Source organism: Sycon ciliatum, chromosome 1 (assembly GCF_964019385.1).
Source record: "Sycon ciliatum chromosome 1, ocSycCili1.1, whole genome shotgun sequence".
In the NCBI taxonomy this organism is placed as follows: domain Eukaryota; kingdom Metazoa; phylum Porifera; class Calcarea; order Leucosolenida; family Sycettidae; genus Sycon; species Sycon ciliatum.
In genome coordinates, this window is record NC_088643.1 from 44,813,936 (window position 1) to 44,839,443 (window position 25,508).

General features: G+C 50.8%; 1 protein-coding gene across 1 annotated transcript in view; it reads left to right on the forward strand.

The window, feature by feature from the left end:
* LOC135828101 (uncharacterized) overlaps positions 1-25,508 on the forward strand; it is a 52,022-nt gene that overhangs the window by 3,874 nt on the left and 22,640 nt on the right. The window contains exons 2-15 of the mRNA XM_065340537.1: positions 4,836-4,962; positions 6,721-6,870; positions 7,342-7,449; positions 7,914-7,976; positions 8,364-8,458; positions 9,216-9,315; positions 10,161-10,256; positions 10,490-10,557; positions 11,131-11,202; positions 11,457-11,549; positions 12,075-12,150; positions 12,699-13,004; positions 13,393-13,543; positions 24,961-25,085. Of these exons, the coding sequence (XP_065196609.1) occupies positions 4,836-4,962; positions 6,721-6,870; positions 7,342-7,449; positions 7,914-7,976; positions 8,364-8,458; positions 9,216-9,315; positions 10,161-10,256; positions 10,490-10,557; positions 11,131-11,202; positions 11,457-11,549; positions 12,075-12,150; positions 12,699-13,004; positions 13,393-13,543; positions 24,961-25,085 (1,630 nt within the window). The remainder of the gene's footprint in view (positions 1-4,835; positions 4,963-6,720; positions 6,871-7,341; positions 7,450-7,913; positions 7,977-8,363; positions 8,459-9,215; positions 9,316-10,160; positions 10,257-10,489; positions 10,558-11,130; positions 11,203-11,456; positions 11,550-12,074; positions 12,151-12,698; positions 13,005-13,392; positions 13,544-24,960; positions 25,086-25,508) is intronic.

A 25,508-nucleotide genomic window follows, 5' to 3' on the forward strand; every position in this document is an offset into this window, starting at 1 on the left:
TTTTATTTCCTACTAGCAGCACCCCCGGCCAGCGTTGCCTGGCCGAATGTGGCATGCGGGTGAAGCAAGTACATGAACAGCACACGTGCTCAGCACGTGGTGGTGGCCCGTTGAAGTCCTGGTGAGGGAGGTTCTTCATCGTTGGAAGGAGAAGGAGGGACGTCTGTTACGCCTTCGGGAGGCTGGTCAGGGTTGTCCATCACCTGGTGGCGGATGAAGCGGCTCAAAAAATTCATAAACTTACGAACAAAAGTGCGATGCGCTCTTCACTGCAGATCAGATGCAGAGTGCAGTCAGTGCAGATCTTTTGTATCCTTTTGTTGCAGATGTTTCTATTTGCAGAGAACGGTTCACGTGGTCCGCAGCGCTTGTGCGGCTGCTAGTGCTACCTATGGCCTAGGCTGGTCAGGGTTGTCCATCACCTGGTGGCGGATGAAGCGGCTCAAAAAATTCATAAACTTACGAACAAAAGTGCGATGCGCTCTTCACTGCAGATCAGATGCAGAGTGCAGTCAGTGCAGATCTTATGATTTGCTCAGTGCTTCTGGGGCCACTAGCTACACGATTCGCACGCTTCGCGTGCTCAGTGCTTCTGCGGCCGCTCGGCGCTAGCAACACTGTTCGCACGCTTCGCCTGCTAGTGCTACCTATGGCCCAGGCTAGAACGTGGCATGAACAGCACACGTGCTCAGCACGTGGTGGTGGCTACACGCTTCGCACGCTTCGCGTGCTCAGTGCTTCTGTGGCTGCTTCCGCTAGCTACACGATTCGCACGCTTCGCGTGCTCAGTGCTTCTGCGGCCGCTAGCTACACTGTTCACACGCTTCGCGTGCTCAGGGCAGCGCTGCTCCGCAGGATGGCCTGAGCGTAACACACAGACACACGTCCCAGGTGCCTCTTCTTTATAAGTAAAGATATTGACCACATACTCAGTCAATATTAGATACTTATATCTGCCGTACTGACCAGATTCTGCACAGCAGCAGCAGCATTCAGAAGTATACCCTGGTAGACTACAAGTCTACAGTCTGTGCCTGGCAGTCTGTGCCTGGCAGTCTGTGCCTGGCAGTCTGTGCCTGGCAGTCTGTGCCTGGCAGTCTGTGCCTGGCTCATTTGCACTACAAGTCTACAGTCTGTGCCTGGCTCATTTGCACTACAAGTCTACAGTCCGTGCCTGGCTCATTTGCACTACAAGTCTACAGTCTGTGCCTGGCTCATTTGCGCATGGGCCAACCGTTGACGTGGCATGAAAACCTTCCTTTTAATCCAAGGATGACTGTGTCTTTTGTTGGCCCTTGCAGTAATCATTGGACAGGCTACGGTAGACCTACATTGTACATGATTGTAGAGTGATCTTCAAGAATAAGTGAACCTGCACACGAAATACAGGTGTACCCTCGTTAGTACAGTCAGACCTCGCTTATCCGGTCCTCTTTTATCCGGATCCCTCGCCATCCGGAAGAAAATTGTTGGTTACCGATTTGCAGCATATGCCATGCATACATGCAGAATGCGTGTTCGATTATCCGGTTCTCCCTCCTATCCGGATATTTCTGTGGAAAACGGATGTGTGCGGTTAAGCGAGGTCTGACTGTAGACAACTCTCGGGTTTCAAATGTGTCTTATAACGAGTAGTATCTACTGTCAGGACTTGCATGGACAACTGTTAAAATTAATGCGTTTCAGGCGTCAGGGGATTTTTGGGTCGCTGTCTACTAATGAGATTGGTCTTGTAACCGATGAGGCTGTACTAACTAGGGTAGTCCTGCACTTCTGGACACTTGCTATCAAGCCAGGACTTCATTATGGCAACAGTCACGTAGGTTCAGGGGTGTCGCACACGGTACGGTCACTACGGTATTGACCGTACCACTATTTGCCCCAAGTACCCCGTGATGCAATAAAATGCACTGATGTGGGCTCTAAATTTCCGAAATTTTCGGCTCAGCCACCCCTCCCCCACGAGTAAATTGTACTTCGGATGGCTGGCCGTACCACACTAAATCACCTTCCCCCATCGGGCGCAACTGGTGAGAAGTATGTTAACATCATAGCTCGTCTATACCAGTGCTTTGGTGATGCAGCGGCAGCCGAGAGTGTGTCCATCAAGGTAGCGATGGTGGCTACACAGGTACTGCTTCAACAGCCATATCGTATGGTAGACAGCCGAGAGCATGCTGATTGCCTCCAACGCAGACTGTCCAGCTGGGATACTGAAGATATCGATGAGTTGATGACTGAAGCTCGTACAATCCAACAACAGATACGAGAGGCTACAAACAGATTCAGCAGGGAAGAGCGTGCAAAAGGCGAAAGTTAAGCATGGAGGTTTGCCGCCTTGGTCATGGATGGAAAGATAGGCTCTGCCACACGTATGCTTGACGGCGACAGTAAGGGCGACCTGCATCACCTTGACAATGTCATAGGTGACCACACAGTTCGAGAGATTCTTCGAGAGAAGCATCCAGCAGCATCATCTCTAAACGAAGACGCAGTTATGGACGGAGAGCCTCTGCCCCAACCACATCTGGTCATCTTCACGGCACTCAATAGGGATGATATTCGCCAAGCTGCACTGCGCACGCATGGTGCAGCCGGGCCTTCAGGCATGGACGCAGCCAATTGGCGAAAGATTTGCACCTCCTTCCGCTCAGCCTCGGATGCACTCTGCGATGCTCTGGTTACCTGTGCCAGGCGAATAGCTACCAAGTATGTGGACCCCATATCACTGGAAGCTTATGTGGCTTGCCGTCTAGTGCCTTTGGACAAGCAGCCAGGTGTTCGGCCTATCGGGATCGGGGAAGTCGTCCGCCGCATTCTGGGTAAAGCCATACTTCAGATTGTTGGCTCGGCAGTCGAGAGTGCTGTTGGCTGTCTGCACTTATGCGGTGGGCAAGAGTGCGGCGTGGAAGCCGCCATTCATGCGGTGAAGGCCACCTTCGATGATGACCACACGGAGGGAGTCCTGTCCGCGGATGCAACGAACGCATTCAATCGCCTAAATAGAGCTGTTTGCCTGCGCAATGTTCAGCGGCTATGTCCTGAGCTCGCGCCAGCTGTTATCAACACCTACCGCTCCCCAGCTCACCTGTATGTTGGAGGAGAGGTGATCCTGTCTTCTGAGGGCACCACTCAAGGAGACCATTGGCTATGCCAATGTATGCACTTGGCACAGTGCCACTGATCCGGGAAGCCGCCGCAGCTGGGGCCATGCAGTCCTGGTATGCCGATGACGCAACTTCAGCCGGCGCTCTCCGACGAATGCGCACCTGGTGGTCCATCCTAGTAGATCGAGGCACCATGTATGGTTACGACATCAACCCGTCAAAGTCCGTTCTTCTCGTGAAGCCACAACATCTTGCGCTAGCAACAGAATTGTTTGCCACAACCGGGGTTAACATCCGGACGGACGGCTATCGTCATCTTGGTGCTGCCCTAGGCTCTGTCCTGTTCTGCGACGGTTACGTGTCCCAGAAGGTTGGCACATGGTGCACAGAGCTGCAGACCCTCGCCAAACATGCGGCGTCTCAACCTCAGGCTGCTTACGCTGTCCTTACCCATGGTCTCCGCCATAAGTGGTCATTCCTTGCGAGGACAATGCCAGCCATCGCGGACCTCCTGACACCGCTGGAAAACTCCATCAGCCAAGTTTTCCTCCCTGCACTGACTGGTCGCCAGGCCCCCGGCGAGGAAGAACGTGCCATCCTGGCGCTTCCGTGTCGTCATGGTGGTTTGGGAATTCTAAACCCAGGGATCCTTTCCCAGCAGTACGACACGTCTACGTCTGTCACCAGACCTCTAGTCGAGCAGCTCCTTCGACAGGAGGAATCCATCGAGGAAGTTGTTGCTGCCACCAAGGCAGCCAAGGCGGCCCAACGCACAGCTAATCGCCAAGATCAGGCAACGGCCCTCTCCTCCCTCAGGGATACCCTGAGTGACGACCACAGGCGGACTCTTGATCTAGCCGCAGAGAAAGGTGCCTCCAGTTGGCTGACTAGTCGGCCATCTCGCCGGTTCCAGTTTACCATCCACAAGGCTGGCTTCCGGGATGCCCTATGTCTGCGCTACGGCTGGACCCCTCCCCGGTTGCCGTCTCACTGTACCTGTGGAAAGCCCTTCGACACCACCCATGCCCTATCATGTGCCATCGGAGGATTCACTGGGATGCGCCACAACGAGCTCCGGGATCTAACCGCTAATCTGTTGCGTGAGGTTGCGCATGACGTCAGCGTGGAGCCAGAGTTGGAACCCCTCTCTGGTGAAACATTCCCTCTCCGGTCGGCCAACACGGAGGCTCATGCTCGTCTTGATGTGGCAGCACGTGGAGTGTATGGGAGTAGGTTAGAGAGGACAATATTTGATGTTCGGGTGTTGTAACCCTTTTGTCCCCTCCAACGGACTGGCACGACTATTCTATCTGAGACACTCTGTTCTCAGTCCTTGCTTGCTTCCATACCTCACTCGTTATCCGGTTCACATCTGGCTGCGGCCAACTACCCTTCACTTTGTGTGTTGTCGCTATTGCTGTCTTTGTCTCTGTGTATGCCAGTATATGTGGAGCGAGAAACTAACAGTACTTCTAAATCACCTTCCGACGCCCCTGAGGTTACAATGTTATTCAGTGTAACCTACATGACTGTTGCCATAGATTGAACCTATCAACTATGTGTATGCACTCTGCATGATACAGACATTGTTTTTAAATCCCTTACGGTACCATGGTGTATGTATCATCTGGTAACTCCGGATACATTGAAGTATTGAAACTTGGATGAGATCAAGTCCTGCGGCACAAGTTTTACTGTGCTTTTCTAAACTTGTGTGCTTTGCTGAAGGACGGCGTACCTCCAGTGGCCGTTGACCTAGCTGAGTTGAGAGGAATCATCCATAGTCTGGACCCTGGCATTATGAGTGCATCAGACGTGCTGGGCGTTCTGAACGGCCTCAGCACTCTACTACAAGGTACAGGCAGCTGATGCTGGTGATGGGTTAACCAATGTTTGCCATCTCAGACACAGTCCTATTCTTCTCTTCTGATCTGTCCGGGACTAGGTTGCAGCCATAGTAAGGAGAAACCCCCTAGCTCTATTATCGCCATGGCTGGCTATCGCCCACATCACCTTTTCATTGGCTAGTGCCACGTGATTGTGAATAAATAATAATAAAAAATTAATAAAACAGTGAATTATCAAATCCCGCTGTACATGTACATGATGTGCCATTACCCAGTGAATCTGTTGGTATAACACTTTTCAATGGTAATATTATTTTCCACACAGGAGCAAGACCCTGTCTTTACTATGTAAACAATTTCAAAATAGCTATAAGAGTACATACGCTCCAACGAGCGTGCAGCTCTGGATACCCTCTCTATGGGGTCTGCCGACGGTGAAAATTCATATCACGTGATGTAGTGTTCCCATTGCACTTTGCCAGTCCGCTTTTAGCGACCAATGGAGTTGAAAAAATAGCACTCCCAAATGAAATCCACTCAGCTTATGCGAGTCTGTCATTATCTGCCAGATAATTGGACTTAGCGCACGCCAGCCTTCGTTGTACGCAGTACAACTTGTACTAGGGATACGGGATGTGAATTTCCGCAGTCGGAGACCCTGTATGTAGATTTTCACACTCTTGGGAGCTTATTTACTCTTGATAGCTATCATAGTCTGCCACCCAGCGTCCCAAGTCCTAGAGAGTAATCTAAACTTCGAGTGCGATGGAGAATGTGGTATTTCCAGAAAAAAGCAGCATCCAGGACCTGGCCCGACACTCTTTGGAAGCTTTCCATTTATAGATCATCAGTGCTTGATGGCTGTGTCTGCTTTTTTTCTTTTCTTTTATTTACTGGTACACATTGCGGATCAGCGACAAATTAGGGAATTTGAGGAGCATGGCATGATAGTGTGTTAGCGCTTGGCAGATAGTGCCGCTTGTTGAAATATTGGCAGATTCTCCTCGAAAAGTAGTGAAATTGGCTAAATCATACAAACCTTATGGTAGGCACTCCCATGAATTCTGCTCCATTTCTTTATCCACATACCAAACATCAATGCATGAAACATGCCAGAAAAAGTACCGAATTCTATCAATCTTTCTGCCGGCATTATCCGCCAAGGGCTATGGCGTGTGCACGAAGAGGCTAAAGACGTTTACAATGTACTTTTGTGGGGAATTAGTGGCACCAGGGACTGAGCCCTATGTCTATGATCTTCATCCTGGCTACGCCCCTGTCTAAGTGTAGATGTAGGCAAGTCGTTGAAGAGTACATGCACTCTGATGTAGGGTACTATCGTTGTATCATACTCAGCAGACCTGCTACATTGTCTGTATGGGGGAGAGGGGGAGGGGGTTGTGTTTTCAAGGTGAACTGTCCAACAGGATCAGTTCTAATTTGGTGGCTACGGCCCTGACTACAATGCAGTGTAGCGCATGCGCTAGTTTAGATTGCTGCCAACAAGTACTAGCACAGATAGTAGCCCACAAAAAGACGATTTTTGGGGCCTAGAAAAGGGATGTGTCTTAGACCCTGGTGCGGCCAACGCTCCGGAAAATGCAGTACCTGGCTCTCAGTCATGCCATGATTCCGACTGGCACCCCCCCCCCCCCCCCCACACACACACACACTCACACACTCCCATCCTCTATTCGTGTTTCAAGAGAATGTTCTGTTCTGTGTGCTCATATGTGTGTGCTGCTGATGATTGTCTCAACAACCAGGAGGAGTTTGGAGAAAGGAGATTCTGAAAGCGGGGTTCTACCAGCGAGTTGTAAAGTACCTGGCCCATGATCAGACCATCGGCTCTGAGGTCTTGACATTCTTCTTTGATATATTCAGGAAAATTGACATGGATAATGACTCGCAGAATAGTAAGGATGAAATGAGAAAACGTTCAGAATTATTCCGCCAAGAGATTGTATTTTGGGGTTTGGAATTCACATCCGCCTGTATGTAGATTGAGTCAGTTACCTCTAGTTCCTGATGCATGCTGTCGCAGGGGCGTAGCAGCCGCTCCGGCCGGTCCGGCTTTGGCCGGACAACTTTTTCGCCCGACCACGACCACCATAGTAAAACAATGCCAAAAGTGCCCAGAATGCAGGATTTTGCACTCTAATTTCAAAAAAATTCAAGGGGGAGATCCCCCGGACTCCCCTGGCCGGACCGCCGCCAACGGCGGTGCTACGCGCCTGTGTCGTGTTGCATAAAGTTAAACCATGCATCATGTCATGTTGTGTTGCATGAAGTAAGACCATGACTGTGTTGTCCTTTTGACCTCTAAGGATAGCGCATGCATGTGCGCCATTTCAGCCTGTGTTGCTACTGCACCTATTTTCATGCAGACGCGAAAAAGGATTGGAACGCTCGAGAAGCGTTCTGGAGCAACAGAGCATTTACTGCGCTAAATCTCAACCTGCCAGTTTTCTTCAAGCCTAACCTCAGACTCGCCAGTGAGTACATGTATGTTGGTATGCATACCGTATGATTGCTTGTTCAATAGATGCAGTCATACACTTGTGGCAAATGTTGTCCTTCTAATTGCGCATGCCTCTACGCACATTTTTTGCTGCTGTAGATGCAGATTATCTACATGTAGACGATGATACGCATGCGTATGTCATCAAATGCAACAAATGCAAATATAGGAGAGAGGTTATGGACAACAGGTGAAGATCCAGGGTTCTCCAATAGATCCAGGAGTATGATCGGGGCCATGTCATCGCTCAAGCTGGTAGCTACTCCAGCTAAGGTCTTTACTGCACAACCAATGAATCCTGTGCTGAATAAAAGTGTGCACGTATGTGTGTTTGGTGTCGCCCTAAAAGAAGGCGTATAAGCCGGCATGCTTCGTTGTACATGGCAGCAGTCCTTGGGTGACACATTGTCCATTCTCTGCCATTCTGTGTGTTGCTAGTCGACAGTGAAGAATCGCACATTACAGTGTTCAAGACCGCCTATATCCTTGCCTGGCTCTGCAGTAAGTCCCCGGCCACTACCACATGTCATGTATTGAATCCCTAGCCGTGACACACTGACACTTGCGTATTCCAATCAGTGTTTGTAATTTACGATGTGGAGATTTGTAAGAAAGGAAAAGCACCAAGGCACTACAACTTACGCTATAATGTCCACTAACACCACCAGATACTCAACTAGATTTGTCTTTGCAGTTTCTTCTCCAATGGTCATTGGCAATTGAACCTTTGATATGCATACTGGGTCCTTTGATATCCATACTGGGTGAGCAGTGTTTGTGCTACAGGGCACCCTGAGCGTGATAGGATATGTTTGTAGAAATGGAAGGTGGATATGCAACTTAAAGACGTAATTTTAAGCTCGCTGTATGCAATGCCTGCCATTGTAGGGGAACGAGAAGGACGCAAGGAGGTCCAGCGCGCGTCATGCCCAGTGAGGTGTGTACAATCACTGCTGAAGCCTTCTACTCCACCCGATGTATTGGTGAGTGGCATCATGCGCACATCCTTGAACACTGTGCGGTTCTCTGAAACAGTAGACTTCCTGTGAGTTGGTCACACAGAACAGCGGTTGCTTAAGCTAGGCGGTCGCATGAACCAGGCAACCCTTTTTCAACTATAGATCATGATAATGATATCAATGTGTGTGACAACTGAAGACTGGGGCTGAGCAACACACAAAGATTGCCAAGTGGTTCTTGATGACATGGTGTTAATGTGCTCCATTTACTAACCGATTTGAGGACCGCCGTATATGCAATGAGTACTATCATCCGGTCCTTCCACATGCAGCATTGTCCTGATTCCCTAGAACAAAGTCAGTTAATTCGAGTGTTGCTAACTTTAGGCATGGTTTCCCACAATTGAGGGAACTGGTGAAATAAATAAACAAACAAATCTGACACTACACAATACCGTCCTGATGGTAGCATATTTCTGTTCCCACTGGGCAATTCCCTCGTGAGGACTCAAAACGCACAGCTGTTGTAAGTGAAATTTGGACCGATACTTATGTACGCTTGCAGTATCAGCAGGAGAATGTCAGCACCGTCTCCTGCACATGTATGGCTCGAAGCTCTCCAAAAGTGTGCATCGGTCCCGCGGATTTTGCCATGGCACGGCGACTGTACTTTAAATAAACTCCACAGCAGCTATAGAGAGAGAGCATTTCAAGGTCCGATATGCAGTTTTGACCGATGTGTTCAACATGTACTTTGCTCCACTGTTGTATGTACTTGTAGGTGCAAATCATGATGGTTATCTGCAGGTGTTTGGAGCACGATGATGTTCCAGTTGACAGCCTGAAGATACCGACTAGCTATGTTAGTGAAACTCAAACTGGTAAGCTCCTGGTCTTTCGTGCCCCACCATGGAAACAATGTAATACCAGCAGATCATGATTATGGGGTCTGTTTAGTTAGACCTGATGAAATATCCAGTGCTTCGATGGCAAGTCAACTGAGCCCAAGACATGCTGCGTACGTTTTGGCTGTCCAATGGTGCTTTTGCGTCGACGTGCTGTAGCATGGATGGTTGCTTGAAGGTTGCAATGTCTCATGAGCAATTCACCCTAGATATGGATTAAGCCGTAGCAGATTAGCCTGTACTGCTGCCTTTTATGTTCTATTGTTCTGTATTACTTAGGTTTACATTCTTTAAGTAAAGCCTGTCCTGCAAGTACCTTGCATGCTTCCCAGAATGGGGACATACTGTATCCAGATAAAACTCATCCACTTAGCCTATGCCAACATACTCTCGTCAAATACCCCTTGTGGATTGAGAATAATAATTAAATATGATGGCAGGGGAAGTGGGGGGGGGGGGGGGGGGAGAGATCTTCTGTACATTAGACACAAGTGTAGGCTTTCCCCCACCGGTTAGGAGCAGCATACGATACTGATCATGTGCTAGTGGCATTCCACTGAAGCGGAAGATAGTTCTTCACCTACACGGTATGTGGATTCATACATATGTATACTATTTTATTTCCCAGATGGCGAGCCAAGGAAAACAATTGTAACATAGAAAAATAGTTGGTGGACTCGATCACATAAGTTGTGCCCACATTTCTCCATGTTACAAATATTTTATTTCCATTCACCTATGAGCCGAAAGTACTCATGTACCATGGCTCCTTCTCTTGGACTGTTTTTGATTGATGCCTTGTACCTTGTGTGTTGGAACAGATTACCTGTCTGATCTCCTGGACGTCTATCTCGTTTCGGAGTATCGACAAGTACAGAAATGGACATTAGGAATTCTAACCTACCTGGCTGTAAACGGTACGTAACGAGTGCATTGAAACATGACGGGCTTGAATTGTGAAGAATGACCCCATATATTATACTACTTGCACACCCGGTACAATATTGAAGTTCTGCATTCTTTGACCATGCACGAGGGTGGAAAGACCTAGAGCGCACAATAACTAAAGCAGGGCCGGTCTAACCGTGATGTTGCTACGCAAGCCCTGGTGAACAAGGGATGGCTATTTGTGTTAATTTGTGTGTCACAGAGAGAATAAGAATGGCCTTACTGCAGCGGGATATCCTAGCCAAACTGGCCAAATTTCTTGAGCGCAAGGTGAGTTGTGTAAGCCAAAGCATGGTAAGCCAGTCTTCTATGTTGAATTGTCTCTGCTGATATAACAAATCTACACCATAGCTTAGTTGTAGAATATTCTAGCCTATTGACTGCTGTTTGAGTATTGTGAAGGTTCTTGGTTCGAGTCCTCTGTATGTGTGTGTGTGTGTGTGTGTGTGTGTGTGTGTGCGTGTGTGTGTATGTGTGTGTGTATGCATATGTGTGTGTGTGTATGTGTGTGTGTGTGTGTGTGTGTGTGTGTGTGTGTGCGTGAGTGCGCATGCATTTGTACATGTGTGTGTCCGTGCGTGTGTTCGTGCGTGTGTTCATGCGTGTGTGTGTGGGGGGGGGGGGTATGCATATATGTGTGCGTGCATATGTGTGTGTGCGTGAGTGTGTGTGTATGAAGAGCTGGACAGTTATAATCAGATTTTGAATTTGAAATTTTGCCGGGTGGTACTCCTAGACCTATTGATTACACTGAGCGGAAATCTGATTTTCTTGAATCTGGCGCTTAGCTGGTTTTGCATCATATCTCTTCCCGTGCTCTTCTCTCGATGTTTGCTGCTGCAGGAATACCGTGACTTGCACGGTGAAGTCTATTCCATCATGGTCCTGCTCTGGTTGAATCAAGATGCTGTCATGGTACTGTTCTGCTATCCAACCAATAACACCTATACACCATACCGCATAATCTACATGTAGTTTGAAGTACAGTGGACCTCTGACTAGATTTGTAGATCTGACTGATAATACTGTTCTGTAGAGACTTCTCGTCACAGTATACTCTGTACGAATAGATGATAATTCCACATGTCTAGGTAAATCCAGTATGCATGCAAATACGGCCAGGGCAAGGCAATGTTTGTGAGGACATTTGTTGTGACTGTTTTCTGCAGATAACGGCGTGCAATGGCTGCAGCATACTCAAGAGTGTTGCATCCGTCCTGCAGGAACACATGCTGACCAATATCCTGGCTGCAAAACTGGCCGTGAGTTCATGCTGGCTGTGTTTATTTCTCTATTTTATTGATCACTCATATCCCTACAGACAAGGGGAGGAAAGATGAATGATGACAGATGAAGGACCAAGACGTGACAAGAACAAATGTCCAAACTAGTACAGGGAAACACTATAGTGTCGGGCGCCGAAGAATAGAGTGTCGGGCGCCGAAGAATGGAGCGCGAAGAATAGAGTGTCGGGCGCCGAAGAATGGAGTTTCACCAAGCACAGCCGACACTGATCATTTTAGTTTAGCAAAACGCATCAAAGATGTGTGGTACAGAAGGGAGTACTAGTGGTGGGGGTTAGGGTTGGTATTGGTTATGCTACCAGCAATTAGTATGCACAGAGCCAGCCCTGCTGGGTTAGGTGCATAAGGGCCTCTCTCTCTCTCTCTCTCTCTCTCTCTCTCTCTCTCTCTCTCTCCGCCTCCCTCTTTCTCTCTCTTCTTGGTTTCCTAATGTGGCATGGAGATGAGATGGATGTCTGTTTGATTCCAATCTTTGTTGACTAGGTGCGAGTTCTGCACGACTTCACCTTCCGTGTGTGCAGAGACCCACAGCCTGAAGCCGCCAAAGGAAAACATAGAAGTACGGTGCGATGGAATGATACATGATGAACATGAGTGGTGGTAGCATGCCGTGGCCACCTCATGGGCAAATTGGGGAGAGAGCACTAGCAGACACAGGAGTATTCTAGCCATTCTCCACAACCAATGCACATACACATACACAAATGTAAACACACACACACACACACACACACACACACACACACACACACACACACACACACACACACACACACACACAAGGAAATGCAATATGTTCTGCTTTTATTGTACTTCAGGAGATGTCACTGTGATCGTACATTGTTTAACTTGAACCTGATGATAAGAATTGGTTGTGCTGACTTTAGATACACGTGAACCTGACATCCCACTATCACAACAAGTTGACAACTACAGAGCTAGATTAATTACATAATTATGTCAACTACTTCGAAGTAAAAGCCATGCATGGCCTCGGCTCTGTTTCTCTGTATTCAGAGAAGATGGTAGTCTCATTGAAGAGCACAGCCTTTCCCAGAATGATAACTCTTGCGGGAAGTTTGACACTTTGTGTAACTTTGGTTTCAGGACGAAGTCATATTGAACGAATACCCCTACCGGGTGAAGTTGCTGATGTTGACGACAATGATGATGACGACAATGATGATGATCGAGAAGAGACACCTTCACAGGTCACCTTTCTTCGCCCACAACTCCTTCTCCTTTGCCACCATGACCTCGACATTGTGCTTGTCAAGCTGGTCGCTGGCATGAGGAAATTCGGAAATGCACCGTATTACGAATACAAAACTTTAACGAAAAGAGCGCTTGACCTGCTGGTGATGTGGTGGAAAGAGTTGCCGGATCTTCGACTAAAGCACCTCTTTCAGCTAGGTAAGAAGAGGCTCATACTTGTCCACAAAGTTAGCTCCGCTGGGCAGTGTTCACCGTCTGTACCCATTCAGAGATATTGAGATATGCATGCACACGAGTACTTCAAAGTGCTTGCGTGTACAGTCAACTTTACGTATAACGACACTCGGCGAGGCATCAGGAGAGTGTCCTTATTCACGAAGTCTCATTATATGTATTACAGTTAGATAGGACTTTGCTCTGGGCATGGACATTCTGTCGTTATTCGCGAATTGCCGTTATATCCGCAGTCGTTATCAGCAAAGTGGACTGTATGTACTTTATTCTGCAATACAAGATGTCGAGAGGGTAATCCATAGACAAATCCTTCAGCATGCTTCGTTGCATGGGTGCTTGTCTGTGTGTTCAGACTCAGGTCTACCAAAGGAACTCCTATACTTGATTGGGATGGCTCCCGGTAAGAAAAGCATATGGCCCGACTTCCCTTCGTCTGAAAGCATCAGTTTGCTGGCGATAAAGACTATAGCATGGGTTTTGCAAGAGCTGCCAGTATTGAGAAGGTAACTAGGAGATACTTCTGTTGTGTCCATGTAGTGGGTGTGGGGCGCAGTGCTGCACTTGCTGGTGCTGGTGTGTCACAATTTGTGTTGTATTTGTGTGTGTGTGTGTGTGTGTGTGTGTGTGTGTGTGTGTGTGTGTGTGTGTGTGTGTGTGTGTGTGTGTGTGTGTGTGTGTGTGTGTGTGTGTGTGTGTGTGTGTGTGTGTGTGTGTGTGTGTGTGTGTGTGTGTGTGTGTGTATTGTGACCTCATGCTAGCATTGCTAAGTGAAAACTTTCATTACTCCACACACACACACACACACACACACACACACACACACACACACACACACACACACACACACACACACACACACACACACACACACACACACACACACACACACACACACACACACACACACACACACACACACACACACACACACACACACACACACACTACTACTACTACTACTACTACTATTACTACTACTACTACTACTACTACTATAGCATGACTGCCCACTGGGCAATGTCACCCCCGGAGGGGACCAGAGTTTGGAGGGCACCGTCATTGGCAGGACTTCTGGTGCCTCATCAAGTCTTGCTGTCGTCGGAAATGCTTTGGGCAATGCATGCAGATCAGCGGCAGTGATTCCCTATCGGCTGCAGCAAGACGTTTTCCACGGTTGCAGTTATGGCGGTTAAAACCAGCCCGGGACTTGAAGCAGGGATTGCAGCGTTGACAATGCTGAAAGCAGCAACTTGCGAGAGACGCCATCAATGCCGTATCTGCATGTTCAGGGAGTGCGGCTGGCTAGCAGCGATGAACTGCGAGCCCACCCTTACTTCGGAACCATCGGCAGCAACTGACGCACTGTGCTGAGCCACGCTGTTGATGGACGGGAAGTTGGCGCTCAGCCAAACATTTGTGCCGTGCCTTGTCTTGAGGACGAGAGAAAGCCCGGTTGCAAGATGAGCAGAGACAGATTTCTCTGCTGCCCGAGGAGGCTGAAAAACCAGAACCTGCTCTCGCCAAGCTGATCGGTCTTGTGCGCAATCAAACCAGTCTGGAATGGACTTCGTGTCAGTAGCCACAACGTTGTAGGAACTGCGTCCCACGATACTAGAATACACTCTCAGTCTCACAGCTACCATAGAAAACACAGTCTTGCTCATCAGTCTCTCAAACAACAACAACGACATCGTCACGTGCGCATGCGTAATATCCCGCATGCACACACTGACTCAGAACATAGTACAGTACTACATTACCCCTTCCCCCAAGGGAAAAAAAGAAAGAAAAAAGAAGAAGAAAAGAAGGTGGATGGGGAAGAGGCACCACAAAAAAACATACGAGGAATTATGGGTGTCAATAAAAATGAAAGTAGCATGAAGAAAAGGAACAAACACGAACGAATTCCCATGTGTGTAAGGCAGGTTCCGATATACGATGGTTTGATCACAAGAGATCTCATTTAGAGGGACAGTCCTGGCATGAGGTATTCAAGAAATGGCTTACAAATTGAGCCTATCTGGGGCAGCAATGGTGTGCTCTGATCGCCGGAGGCTAACTGGGGGCGTGGGAGACGATTGTGCAGATGAGGGCTGTCCCGCTAAAGGCACCAATGGCCTCGTCGACTGAGCCACCGACGGGGACGACGCATGGGGCTCTGCTTGTTCAGCCGGAGCGGCAGGCGGTGAAACCACGGCTTGGTTGGACGGTTGTACATCGGGAGATTCCAGTCCCGTGCTGCTAGAGGTGGGTTGCCACGGTCGAACGTGTCGCCGATTGCGAAAAGCAACACGTGCACCATCAGAGACTATTACAGAGCGACCTCGTTGTTCAACAACTTTCCATTTCCGTTGCTGGGCTGTGTGGCCATCCTGCAAGAGCACTGAAGAGCCTGGCGACAGGGATGGGAGGGGTTTCACGCCCCGGTGCTGGTCGTGCTGTACTGCCATGCCGAGTTTCTGTGACAACTGGGTGTCGAGGTGGACGATGGGGGCATTGACAACGCTGGGCACGCGAGTTCGGATGTGGCGACCAAAGAAAGCGTGTGCTGGAGTGGTACCAAGCATCCGGTGGGTGGAGGTGCGAATTGAGAAAAGCACCTGCTGGATACGCTGGATAAACGGCATCTGGCTGTTGAGAGTCCCGAATCTCGCACGAACGGTGCGGTGAAATCTTTCCACCATGCCATTTGATTGTGGATAGCGTGGGCTGACTCGGATGTGATGAACTCCCAGGCGTTGGAGGAACTCACCCATTTCGGCGGACACAAATTGTGGGCCATTGTCACTGACGAGCTCGAGCGGAATGCCGAACCTGGCGAAGATAGTGGACAAAGCCATCACGACACGTTGGGACTTGGTTCCAGGCAGGACAATCAGCTCCGGGAAACGAGACCCGTAGTCGACCAACGAGAGCAGGTGGCGGCCTTCGATCTCCACCAAATCAACTGCCACCTTGTGCCACACTGGAACAACCTCCGTTGGCTGCAGCTCTTGGCTGTGGTTGGTGCGGCTCCGCCAACAAATGTCGCATGCTGCTGCAAACTGCTCAGCATCCCGTGACATACGAGGCCACCAAACAGAACGGCGAAGGGTGTCTTTGAACGTAGCGCTGCCTGGGTGCCCCTCATGACCTAGCTTCAAAACCGGCTGTTGCAAAGCCGATGGGATAACAACTCGGCTGTCCGGAAGAAGAATGCCATTTGCGACGGTCAGCTGGCTTCGCATCATGAAGAATGGTTCCTCAGCAGGCAAGATGTCCCGCCATGCACCGGTGAGGACCCGGCGGACTATTGCGGCCAATAATGGATCGTCAGCAGTAGCAGCCTCGAGATCCGCTTCACAAACTGGCGCTTCTGACAAGACCATGCCGACGAATTCGCGCATGGATCTATCCTCCTCTGGTGACGCCTCCGCAGATGCTAGGGGGGCACGTGACAAAGCGTCGGTAACACACATGGTCTGGCCAGGTGTGAAGCTGAGCTGGTAGTCAAAGGGCAGCAGAGCCAATAGCCATCGTTGAAGCCGTGGCGGAACTTCATCGAACGACTTCTTGACAATGTGAACCAACGGCTTGTGATCAGTCAAAACGTCTACGGTGCGACCAAGGGCATATTGTCGGAACTTGGTTAGGCCGAAAACCACAGCCAGCATTTCACGTTCCAGCTGGGAATAGCGTGCTTCCGTTGGATTGAGCGAACGACTGGCACAACAGACAGGCTGCCAGTCACCTGTGTCTGCTTTCTGCCAAAGAATAGCGCCAAGGCCCACGGGTGAAGCGTCGCAGCTAATGGCGGTGGGACGGCTGGGCGAGGCATCGAAGAATGCCAATCTGGTCAGTAGCTTGGCAGCGTTGTCTTGACACTGTTTGAATGCCTGAAGAAGTTCTTTGTCTACGAGGAAAGGCTCACGTCGTGATAACTGGCGAAGCGGCTCTGTGTGCTCAGCCAGACCTGGGAGGAATCTGCCCAAGTAGGTTAGCATTCCGATCATTCGGCGTACATCCTTGAGGCTCCCCGGTGCTGCCATGTTGCGGATCGCTTCGGCCTTTGCCGAGTCGTGCTGGATGCCAGATTTGTCCAGCACACATCCAAGATACCGGACCGACTCTTGACGGACTTGAGACTTTGGCCAATTCAATCGGAGGTTGACGGCATTGAGTCGCTCAAGGACCAGTTTGAGGCGTCGATCGTGCTCGTCTCTGTCCTTCCCAACGATAAGGATGTCATCGATGTCAACGAATACACCCTCCAAACCATCCAACATATCCGACAAGATTCGCTGGAAGGTCTCAGGCGCCGATGCGATGCCAAACGGAAGTCGCTTGAATCGATAGAGGCCCTTGTGGGTGCTGAAAGTCGTTAGCGGCCGGAACTGCTCATCCAAATCAATCTGATGAAATCCGGCTTCAGCATCCAACACGGAGAACACTGTCGAGCCATGGATTTGCCCCGTAATCTCATCCAGGGTAGGGATGGCCCTGCGTTCACGAACGACATGCTGGTTCAACTGGCGGAAGTCGACGCAAAGGCGTAGTGTGCCGTTGGACTTGCGAGCAGGCACGATGGGAGAAACCCACTCTGTTGCCTCTTTGACAGGCTCGATTATGTCCGCTTTACATAGACGCTCTTATTCGGCTGCGATGTCGTCTCGAACTGAGAATGCTGGGCGACGAAATGGCACTGCTGTAGGGGTTGCATCTGGATTGACACGGATGTTGACAGGTGCTGCGTTGACTACGTTCGCTGTGTCCGTCTCCACCATCTGCAGCAAGCCTAGCTGGAAAATGATGTCCTGGCCGAACAGCGCCAGTTTCCCCTCGGGGACCACAAAGCAACGGCATGCTGTTTGACGTGAATTCCCCGCCACAGTGATGTCCGCCATTCCGAGAGTGGGGACCTCCGAGCCATCGTACGCACAGAGACGACGGTCGCAAGCACTGTCTGGCTTGACCACGTCGGCGGGGCAGATGGTGCGCGTTGCACCCGTGTCTAATAATCCCGACACCGGCTTGCCATTCACAGACAGGGTAATCAAGAACCGCTCATCATGGGATGACTTGCTGAGTGGCTTCGTCAGGTATATCAAGTCATCCGTTGCGCACATGTTGGCTGACTCTTCCTCTCTGCACGCATTCGCCTGGCCAGGTCGGCTCCCATCCTGACGACGACCACGCCGTGACAAGCACACCTTGGAGAAATGTCCCATCTTTCCGCAGTTGTTGCATTTCTTTCCAGCTGCCGGACAGTGGGCCATTCCGGGAGTGTGCTGCTCCCCACAATATTTGCAGTTGACTGGTGACGAACGTGAGTGAGTGCTAACACGATTGGCGGACGCACCACTGGGAATGGAGTCCTCCGTGGGGCGAAATCCAAACTTCCCCGGCTGGTCGTAGAGCTTGGACTCTGAATAAGAGAGTTCCATGCTGACTCCTTTACGGATGGCAGTCGCCAACGTAAGGTTTGGATCTGCCAACAGCTCCCAACGAATTTCAATATTGGCCAAACCAGCGATAAACTGGTCACGAATCTGCGAGTCCACAATGGAATCATTGGTGGTAGAATCGAACTCGCACGCCTCGGCAGCAGTCCTCAGGCCGGCGGCAAACGCGGTGAGGGACTTCGCAGGCTGCTGTTTCCTCATGCGAAACTTATGGCGTTCGACGGTGGTGTTGACTGCAGGGCGGAAATACGATTTGAGGCCTTGACGGAGAACAGTGTACTCGGTGTCAGACCCGCTCGGAGTCGGAAGAGACAGGCCTTTCACGATCCGGCGAACCCCTAATCCGGCAAGATTGGTAAGGAGTTGCGCCTTGGTTGAGGCCTCCGTCACCTTCTGTAAAGCAAGATAGGCTTCGAAATCCTCAAGCCAAATTTGAAATTCGGCAGAAATGTTGGAACTATCTCCAGAGTCGTCAGCAAGACGAAAAGGTTGCGGTGCGCGGCCAAGACTTGTCGCCATGGCTGGCTAGGGGTCAGATCACAGTGTTCACTGCGCCAATGTAGGAACTGCGTCCCACGATACTAGAATACACTCTCAGTCTCACAGCTACCATAGAAAACACATTCTTGCTCATCAGTCTCTCAAACAACAACAACGACATCGTCACGTGCGCATGCGTAATATCCCGCATGCACACACTGACTCAGAACATAGTACAGTACTACAAACGTCTCTCCACCTGCACCTGGGACCGCAGAAGGGGCACGCAGCCAACAAACGACCAAACAAAAGCTGCAATGGGACACGGTCCTCCGACATCCGAGCCACATGACCAAGCCACTCTAAACGACGATGGCGCATCTTAACCACACACACACACACACACACACACACACACACACGCACGCACACACACACACACACACACATGTTGAGTCGGGCTCGCTCGTTCGCAGACTGTTAGACAACAACTGGATGGGTTCTGAGATATCTCTTACTCAGACTATCATGATCTCAGACAATACTACAAGACAAAAGCAAAAGTGAAAACCACTCGAAAAACCATGTCCACCATTCTTACTCTCTCTCTCCAGAACTCCCTCAGCACAAACTCACCACTCACTCAAAGTATGGAAAAGCCCGCGCAAAGCAATAAGCACGTGACACGCAGATACCGCGCGACACTAAAACACAGCTAACAGTGCACTACACGTAGGGTAGTGACGACAATGCAAAGTCAGATACATGGCGACTGATATCATGCAGATCAGTAGCAGTTCAGTTAGTTGAGGTCGAACCTCAACATACCTCCCCTTCTTTCAAAGCAGGAGGGACTAGCAGTTTACAGGTTGAGCCTATCAGGCTGCTTCTTGGCTCGGTCCGATTGACGCGTTGTGACATCGGTCGCTTCCTGGACCGGCATGGGAATTTCGGTGTCCGCTGAGGTGGGTGTAGCGCGGCACGGCTTCACCTGATCAAGATGACGGCGCTGGACGGCACCACCCTCAGTCTCAACGGTGGCTTCATGAGCATTAGCCTCTAACACTGTGGCTCTCTCTGTCGCGCCGGAGGCTTGCTGTACAAAGACTGCGTCACCTTCTGCCAAGTGACGTGGAGCGGTGTGATGCCGTGTGTCGTACCTGTCCTTGACAGAGACCTTCACTGCAGCTTCTCGCACTCTAACGGCTTCATCCAGTTCGTCATCGTCCTCTTCCTCAGAGTCTGAACCGGGGCAGCGCAGAGCTTTCAACTGCGTGCGGAATCCACCGCGCAGGAACAGATCTGCCGGAGCATGCCCTTTGGTGGCATTCACCGTGGAGCGAAGGGTACCGAGCGACTCTTGCATCGCTCGCTTGAGGGACGCCTGCGATGACTTTCTGAGATGGCGCTTGAGTGTCTGGTGCAAACACTCTACCGGGTTTTGCCTTGGGGTGTATGGGACAATAGGCTCGTGCTGGATGCCCCAGTCACGAAGCTGGGCTGCGGTCTCTGCACTGACAAACTGGGGACCGTTGTCCGAGATGACGCGCACTGGATACCCAAACATGGTGAACATAGCGCGAAGAGCTGTCACCACCCGCGAGGACGTCTCTCCGGTCAGTTCTGCAACGAGTGGATAGCGGGAGTATAGATCCATCACACTCAAGAACGCCTTTCCACCATAGTAGAAGATGTCAATGGCAACCGTGTGCCAGGGCCGTGGTGGTAGCTCTCTGGGCTGCAGAGGTACCTTTGTCGGTCGAGCTTCGAGCGCACATGGCTCGCAGCTTTGCACGTGCCGCTTCGCTGCGTTGGCCCAACCAGGCCACCACACTGACTCCTGCAGGCGTGCCTTGGTTTTCGGGATGCCGGGATGCCCATCATGTGCCAGCTCGAGTACCTCAGGCACACAACACTCTGGGATGACTAACCTCTCCCCTCGCAAGATGACAAAGTCGTCAGTCTTAGGGTACGGCCATACACTCAACTCGTGGCGAAGACCACGGTACGGTGGCACTGCGGAGGTCGACGGCCATTTGTCAGTCAGGAGAGCTTGGTGCACTGCACATAGCGTCTCGTCCTGGGCTGTCTTGGCGGCTATCTTGCGTCGTTGATCAGGTAGTAGACCGTCAGCACAGGAGATCGCTTGCACGACCAGGAAACTGGTGTCTGCCTGTTCGGTCGGGAAACGTGACAGAGCATCGGCTAGCACGTTTAACTCGCCAGGGCGGAACTGGGCTTGGTAGTGAAGGTCTTGCACCTTCAGGATGAGCCATTGCACCCGTACACTGGCGGCTGACAGGTTGTATGCACGGTCAAACACTTGCAGAAGTGGTTTGTGATCCGACAACACTGTCACGGAAAGGCCGGTGATGAAACTGCGGAAACGCTGCAGGCCCCAGACTATCGCCAGTGCCTCTCTCTCGATCGTAGCGTAGCGGGTTTCTGGTCCAGTCAGTTTACGACTAGCATAGTACACGGGACGCCACTCGTCACCGTCGTGCTTCTGCATGAGGACGGCTCCTAGACCTGTGCCAGAGGCGTCGACTTCAACGTGCGTCGGCAGGGTAGGGTTGAAGAGTGCCAACACGGGCTCAGTTGCAAGGTGTTGTCGCACTGCGGCGGCTGCCTGTGTACATGCTGGAGTCCGGTCCCAGCTTCTAGCGAGCAGAGCTGTCAACGGAGCGAGCGGGTCAGCCAGGTTAGGCACGAACTTAGCTAGGTACATGGTAAGGCCAAGAATGAAGCGCAGTTGAGAGACGTTCTCCGGATCAGCCATCTCATGGAGTGACTTGACCTTGTCCTCACCTGGTCGGACGCAGGAAGCTGAGACTCGATGGCCCAAGAAGGTCAGCTCCGTGACGCTGAATGCACACTTCTTGCCGTTGAGCGTGACACAGTTCGCCTTGAGTGCTGCTTTCACCGCTGCTAGTCGCTTGTCATGCTCCTGTTGAGAAGGAGCGAAGACGAGGATGTCATCCAGATAATTAGCACACCCTCAATCGAGCCCAGGATCTGCTCCATATTCCTCTGGAAGAGCTCAGGACCACTTGACACGCCAAATGGTAATCGGCGGAACCGGTAGTGCCCCAATGGGGAGGCAATGACAAACGCATGGTGGCAGTCTGGAGTTAGTTCCAGCTGCGAGTAGCCAGACTTTAAATCTAACTTCGAGAATACCGTTGCGCCGGACACCTGCGCCAGGAGGTCGTCGGTGGTTGGCAACTGCACACCAGGCCGGCGTACGGCAGAGTTGACTTGTCGCAAGTCGACACACCACCCGACCGTCTTGTCCGGCTTCATCACCGGGACAAGGGGAGAAACGAAATCAGTGGCCTGCACTTCACTAACGGTTTCGACCACACCCTGTTCCGTCCATGCCTGCAGTTGCTCTCGTAATGAGGGGAGCAAGGCCGGTGCCACTCGCCGAGCTGACTGCTGGATCGCTGGTTGACTGGAATCCAAGTGGATCGTCACCGGTCCATGCATAGCTGGGAGCGACGCCAACTCCTCGGTGTCGGCATGAATGCTGATACCAGCGACAGGTGGTGCCAACAATCCTAATGCAAGTGACACACCTTCACCCAGGAGCGCCGGCACTGGCTGCTTGGAGTCGTCAACAACAAAGATAGTCTCTTGTACAGTGAACTGGTTGTATGTGATGCAAGCCTCGAAAACGCCAACAGGTTTGAGCTGAGACGTTCCTACCGGACGTAATGGGCAGGGCGATGACGATAGCCAATACTCACTCGGTACTTGTGACTGAGGCAGGACCGTCACCATGCTGGCCGAATCCACGCGCATAGCCCTTTGGTGCTTGCCATCTAGCACTACCGATCGTAGTGGAAGCACAAATCCAGTTTTCCCGGACCAGACCCTGAAACATTCTGCATCGTCGTCGACATCGCTGTCATCCATTTCCGCAAATTTCGGTGAAGACACCTGACTTCTGGACAATGGCGTTGCTGCTGGTCGGGAATCATTTGCCATGGCCAGGCTGGCAGTCATTCCTGGTTTCGTGCCCAGGTACTGGCCTTTCGGCTTGGGCTTCGCTGCGCCGGAACGGCAGACTTGCCCGAAATGCCCTTTCCATCCACACTGCTTGCACACGGCGTCGGCCGCCGGACAGTGCCACTTTCCCGGTGGGTGCGTCGCTCCGCAGTACCCACAAGTGGGGTTACTGGTGTATGGAAGGCTGGGTCGGCCTTGTGTCTGGGGAGCGGTGTAGCTGACCTCGACTTCCTTGGCCGGCGTCTCGCGCGCCAACACAACTGCTTGAGCTCGCTTGGCTGCAGCCGTCAGGTCCTTGCCTCCCTCTTGCAACACACCCTTCCGGGCCGCTTTCACAGACAGGCCACGTGCAAACAAATGTACGGCGACTGTGCCGAGTACATCTTTTAGGTCAGCTCCTGGAGTGAGATTGCATACTCTCATCTCTTTCTCGATTCGGACCCGAAACGCCTGAATCGATTCCCCAGGCTGCTGCTCAATGGAGAACAGCTCAGCAAGCCTGGCATCCGTGCTGCGCTGGCTTCCGAAATACTCATCGAAGAGCCCAATCAGTTCCGCGAACGGGTCGTCTTCCTCAGGGATCGTCGGAAATTTCTGCCACAAATAGTAGCTTGCATTTTCTCCTAGATTCGCCGCCGCGGCCAGGTACTGCTTCTTCTTGTTGGTCACCTCGTGGAGCTGGAAGCCGATGTCCAGTTGACTTCTCCACGTCTGGTAATGGTCATGGCCGAGTTTGTGATCTAAGTCCAGCTTGACAGATACGCGGACTTTCGATGCCATTGTTGTCGCCGTCGTCAGTCAGATTTTCGGAACGAGTGCCAAATCCTGTTCACTGCGCCAATGTTGAGTCGGGCTCGCTCGTTCGCAGACTGTTAGACAACAACTGGATGGGTTCTGAGATATCTCTTACTTAGACTATCATGATCGCAGACAATACTACAAGACAAAAGCAAAAGTGAAAACCACTCGAAAAACCATGTCCGCCATTCTAACTCTCTCTCTCCAGAACTCCCTCAGCACAAACTCACCACTCACTCAAAGTATGGAAAAGCCCGCAAAAAGCGATAAGCACGTGACACGCAGATACCGTGCGACACTAAAACACAGCTAACAGTGCACTACACGTAGGGTAGTGACGACAATGCAAAGTCAGATACATGGCGACTGATATCATGCAGATCAGTAGCAGTTCAGTTAGTTGAGGTTGAACCTCAACAACACACACACACACACACACACACACACACACACACACACACACACACACACACACACACACACACTTGTACTTGTTGCTCACTGCCAAAACTGGTCACGTGGGTCTCCCCGGGAGAAGGAAGAATGACTCAAAAGGAATCTTGGAAAGATGACTCAATTGGCTATTGAACCGCCCAGCGGCCGACACCCCCTGAAATCCCCAAAACTCTGGGTGGACTTGAAAATGATCCCACTTATGGGCTCACCACACCTCAGTAAGTGGGTGAGGACAAGGTGCAGAAAAAGGATTGACGCACTCTCTGATCAGGGTATGCGTCCTGGGATCCAACTGCAGTTACCCCTTCCCCCAGTGAAGGTAATACTTGCTACTAGTGCGGGTGGCTAAATCAGGCTGGATCTGATTTAGACATTACTAGCACCATTAATTACACAAGAGTTAATCTAGCCAGAAGCAGTCCATGGTTACAAGGTATGTACACTTCAAATAGAAAGTATATGAACCCTGGAACCAACAAAGGTGGCAAGTACAACATTACAGCTTCAAGCAGCCGAGCCCGTTGGCAACAGACCCAACACAATCAGGCATAAGTGTACCCAGCAACCAAACTAGCTGGCACACACACACACACACACACACACACACACACACACACACACACACACACATACACGCGCACACACACACACCCACACACACCCACACACACACACACTCACTCACTCACTCCCTCTCTATCTCTCTCTATCTCCTATTGCTGATTCCATTCCAGTACGTATGTGGTCATGGACACGGCTGTTGAACGGTTTGTGACTGTTGCTAGCCTTCACCAGTATCACAGAGAGCCTGCAAAGTACGCCATCCGAATACTGTGCTCACTACTGCAGGATTCTAAAGGTATGGTGCAGTGCTGGAGTGTTGTCTGGCTGAAACAATACCGCTGCTACGCATCCAGCCCCACCATGATAACTCTCTGGCATGTTATACCGGTTTCTTACCATTGTAGTTATTGTACTGATGGTTGGCTTTCGGACGTGTATGTCTGTGCCCAGCTGGTAACCATTGTACCGCAGCCATTTTCTCCATGGCACTTTGACTTCAAGTGTAGTGTCTACCCGTACAATAAGGCATATGGGGAAATGAAGATGAAAATACACTGGTATTGAGATACAGCTGGTCGGTAGAGCATGAGACTCTTAATCTCAGGGTCGTGCCTTCCAGCCCCACGTTGGGCGCTAATGTTGAGATACAGGTCACACACAACTCCTGAGGATCGAGGTTCTTAGATACTAGTAGTGATTGCAAAGTGAACAGGTAGAC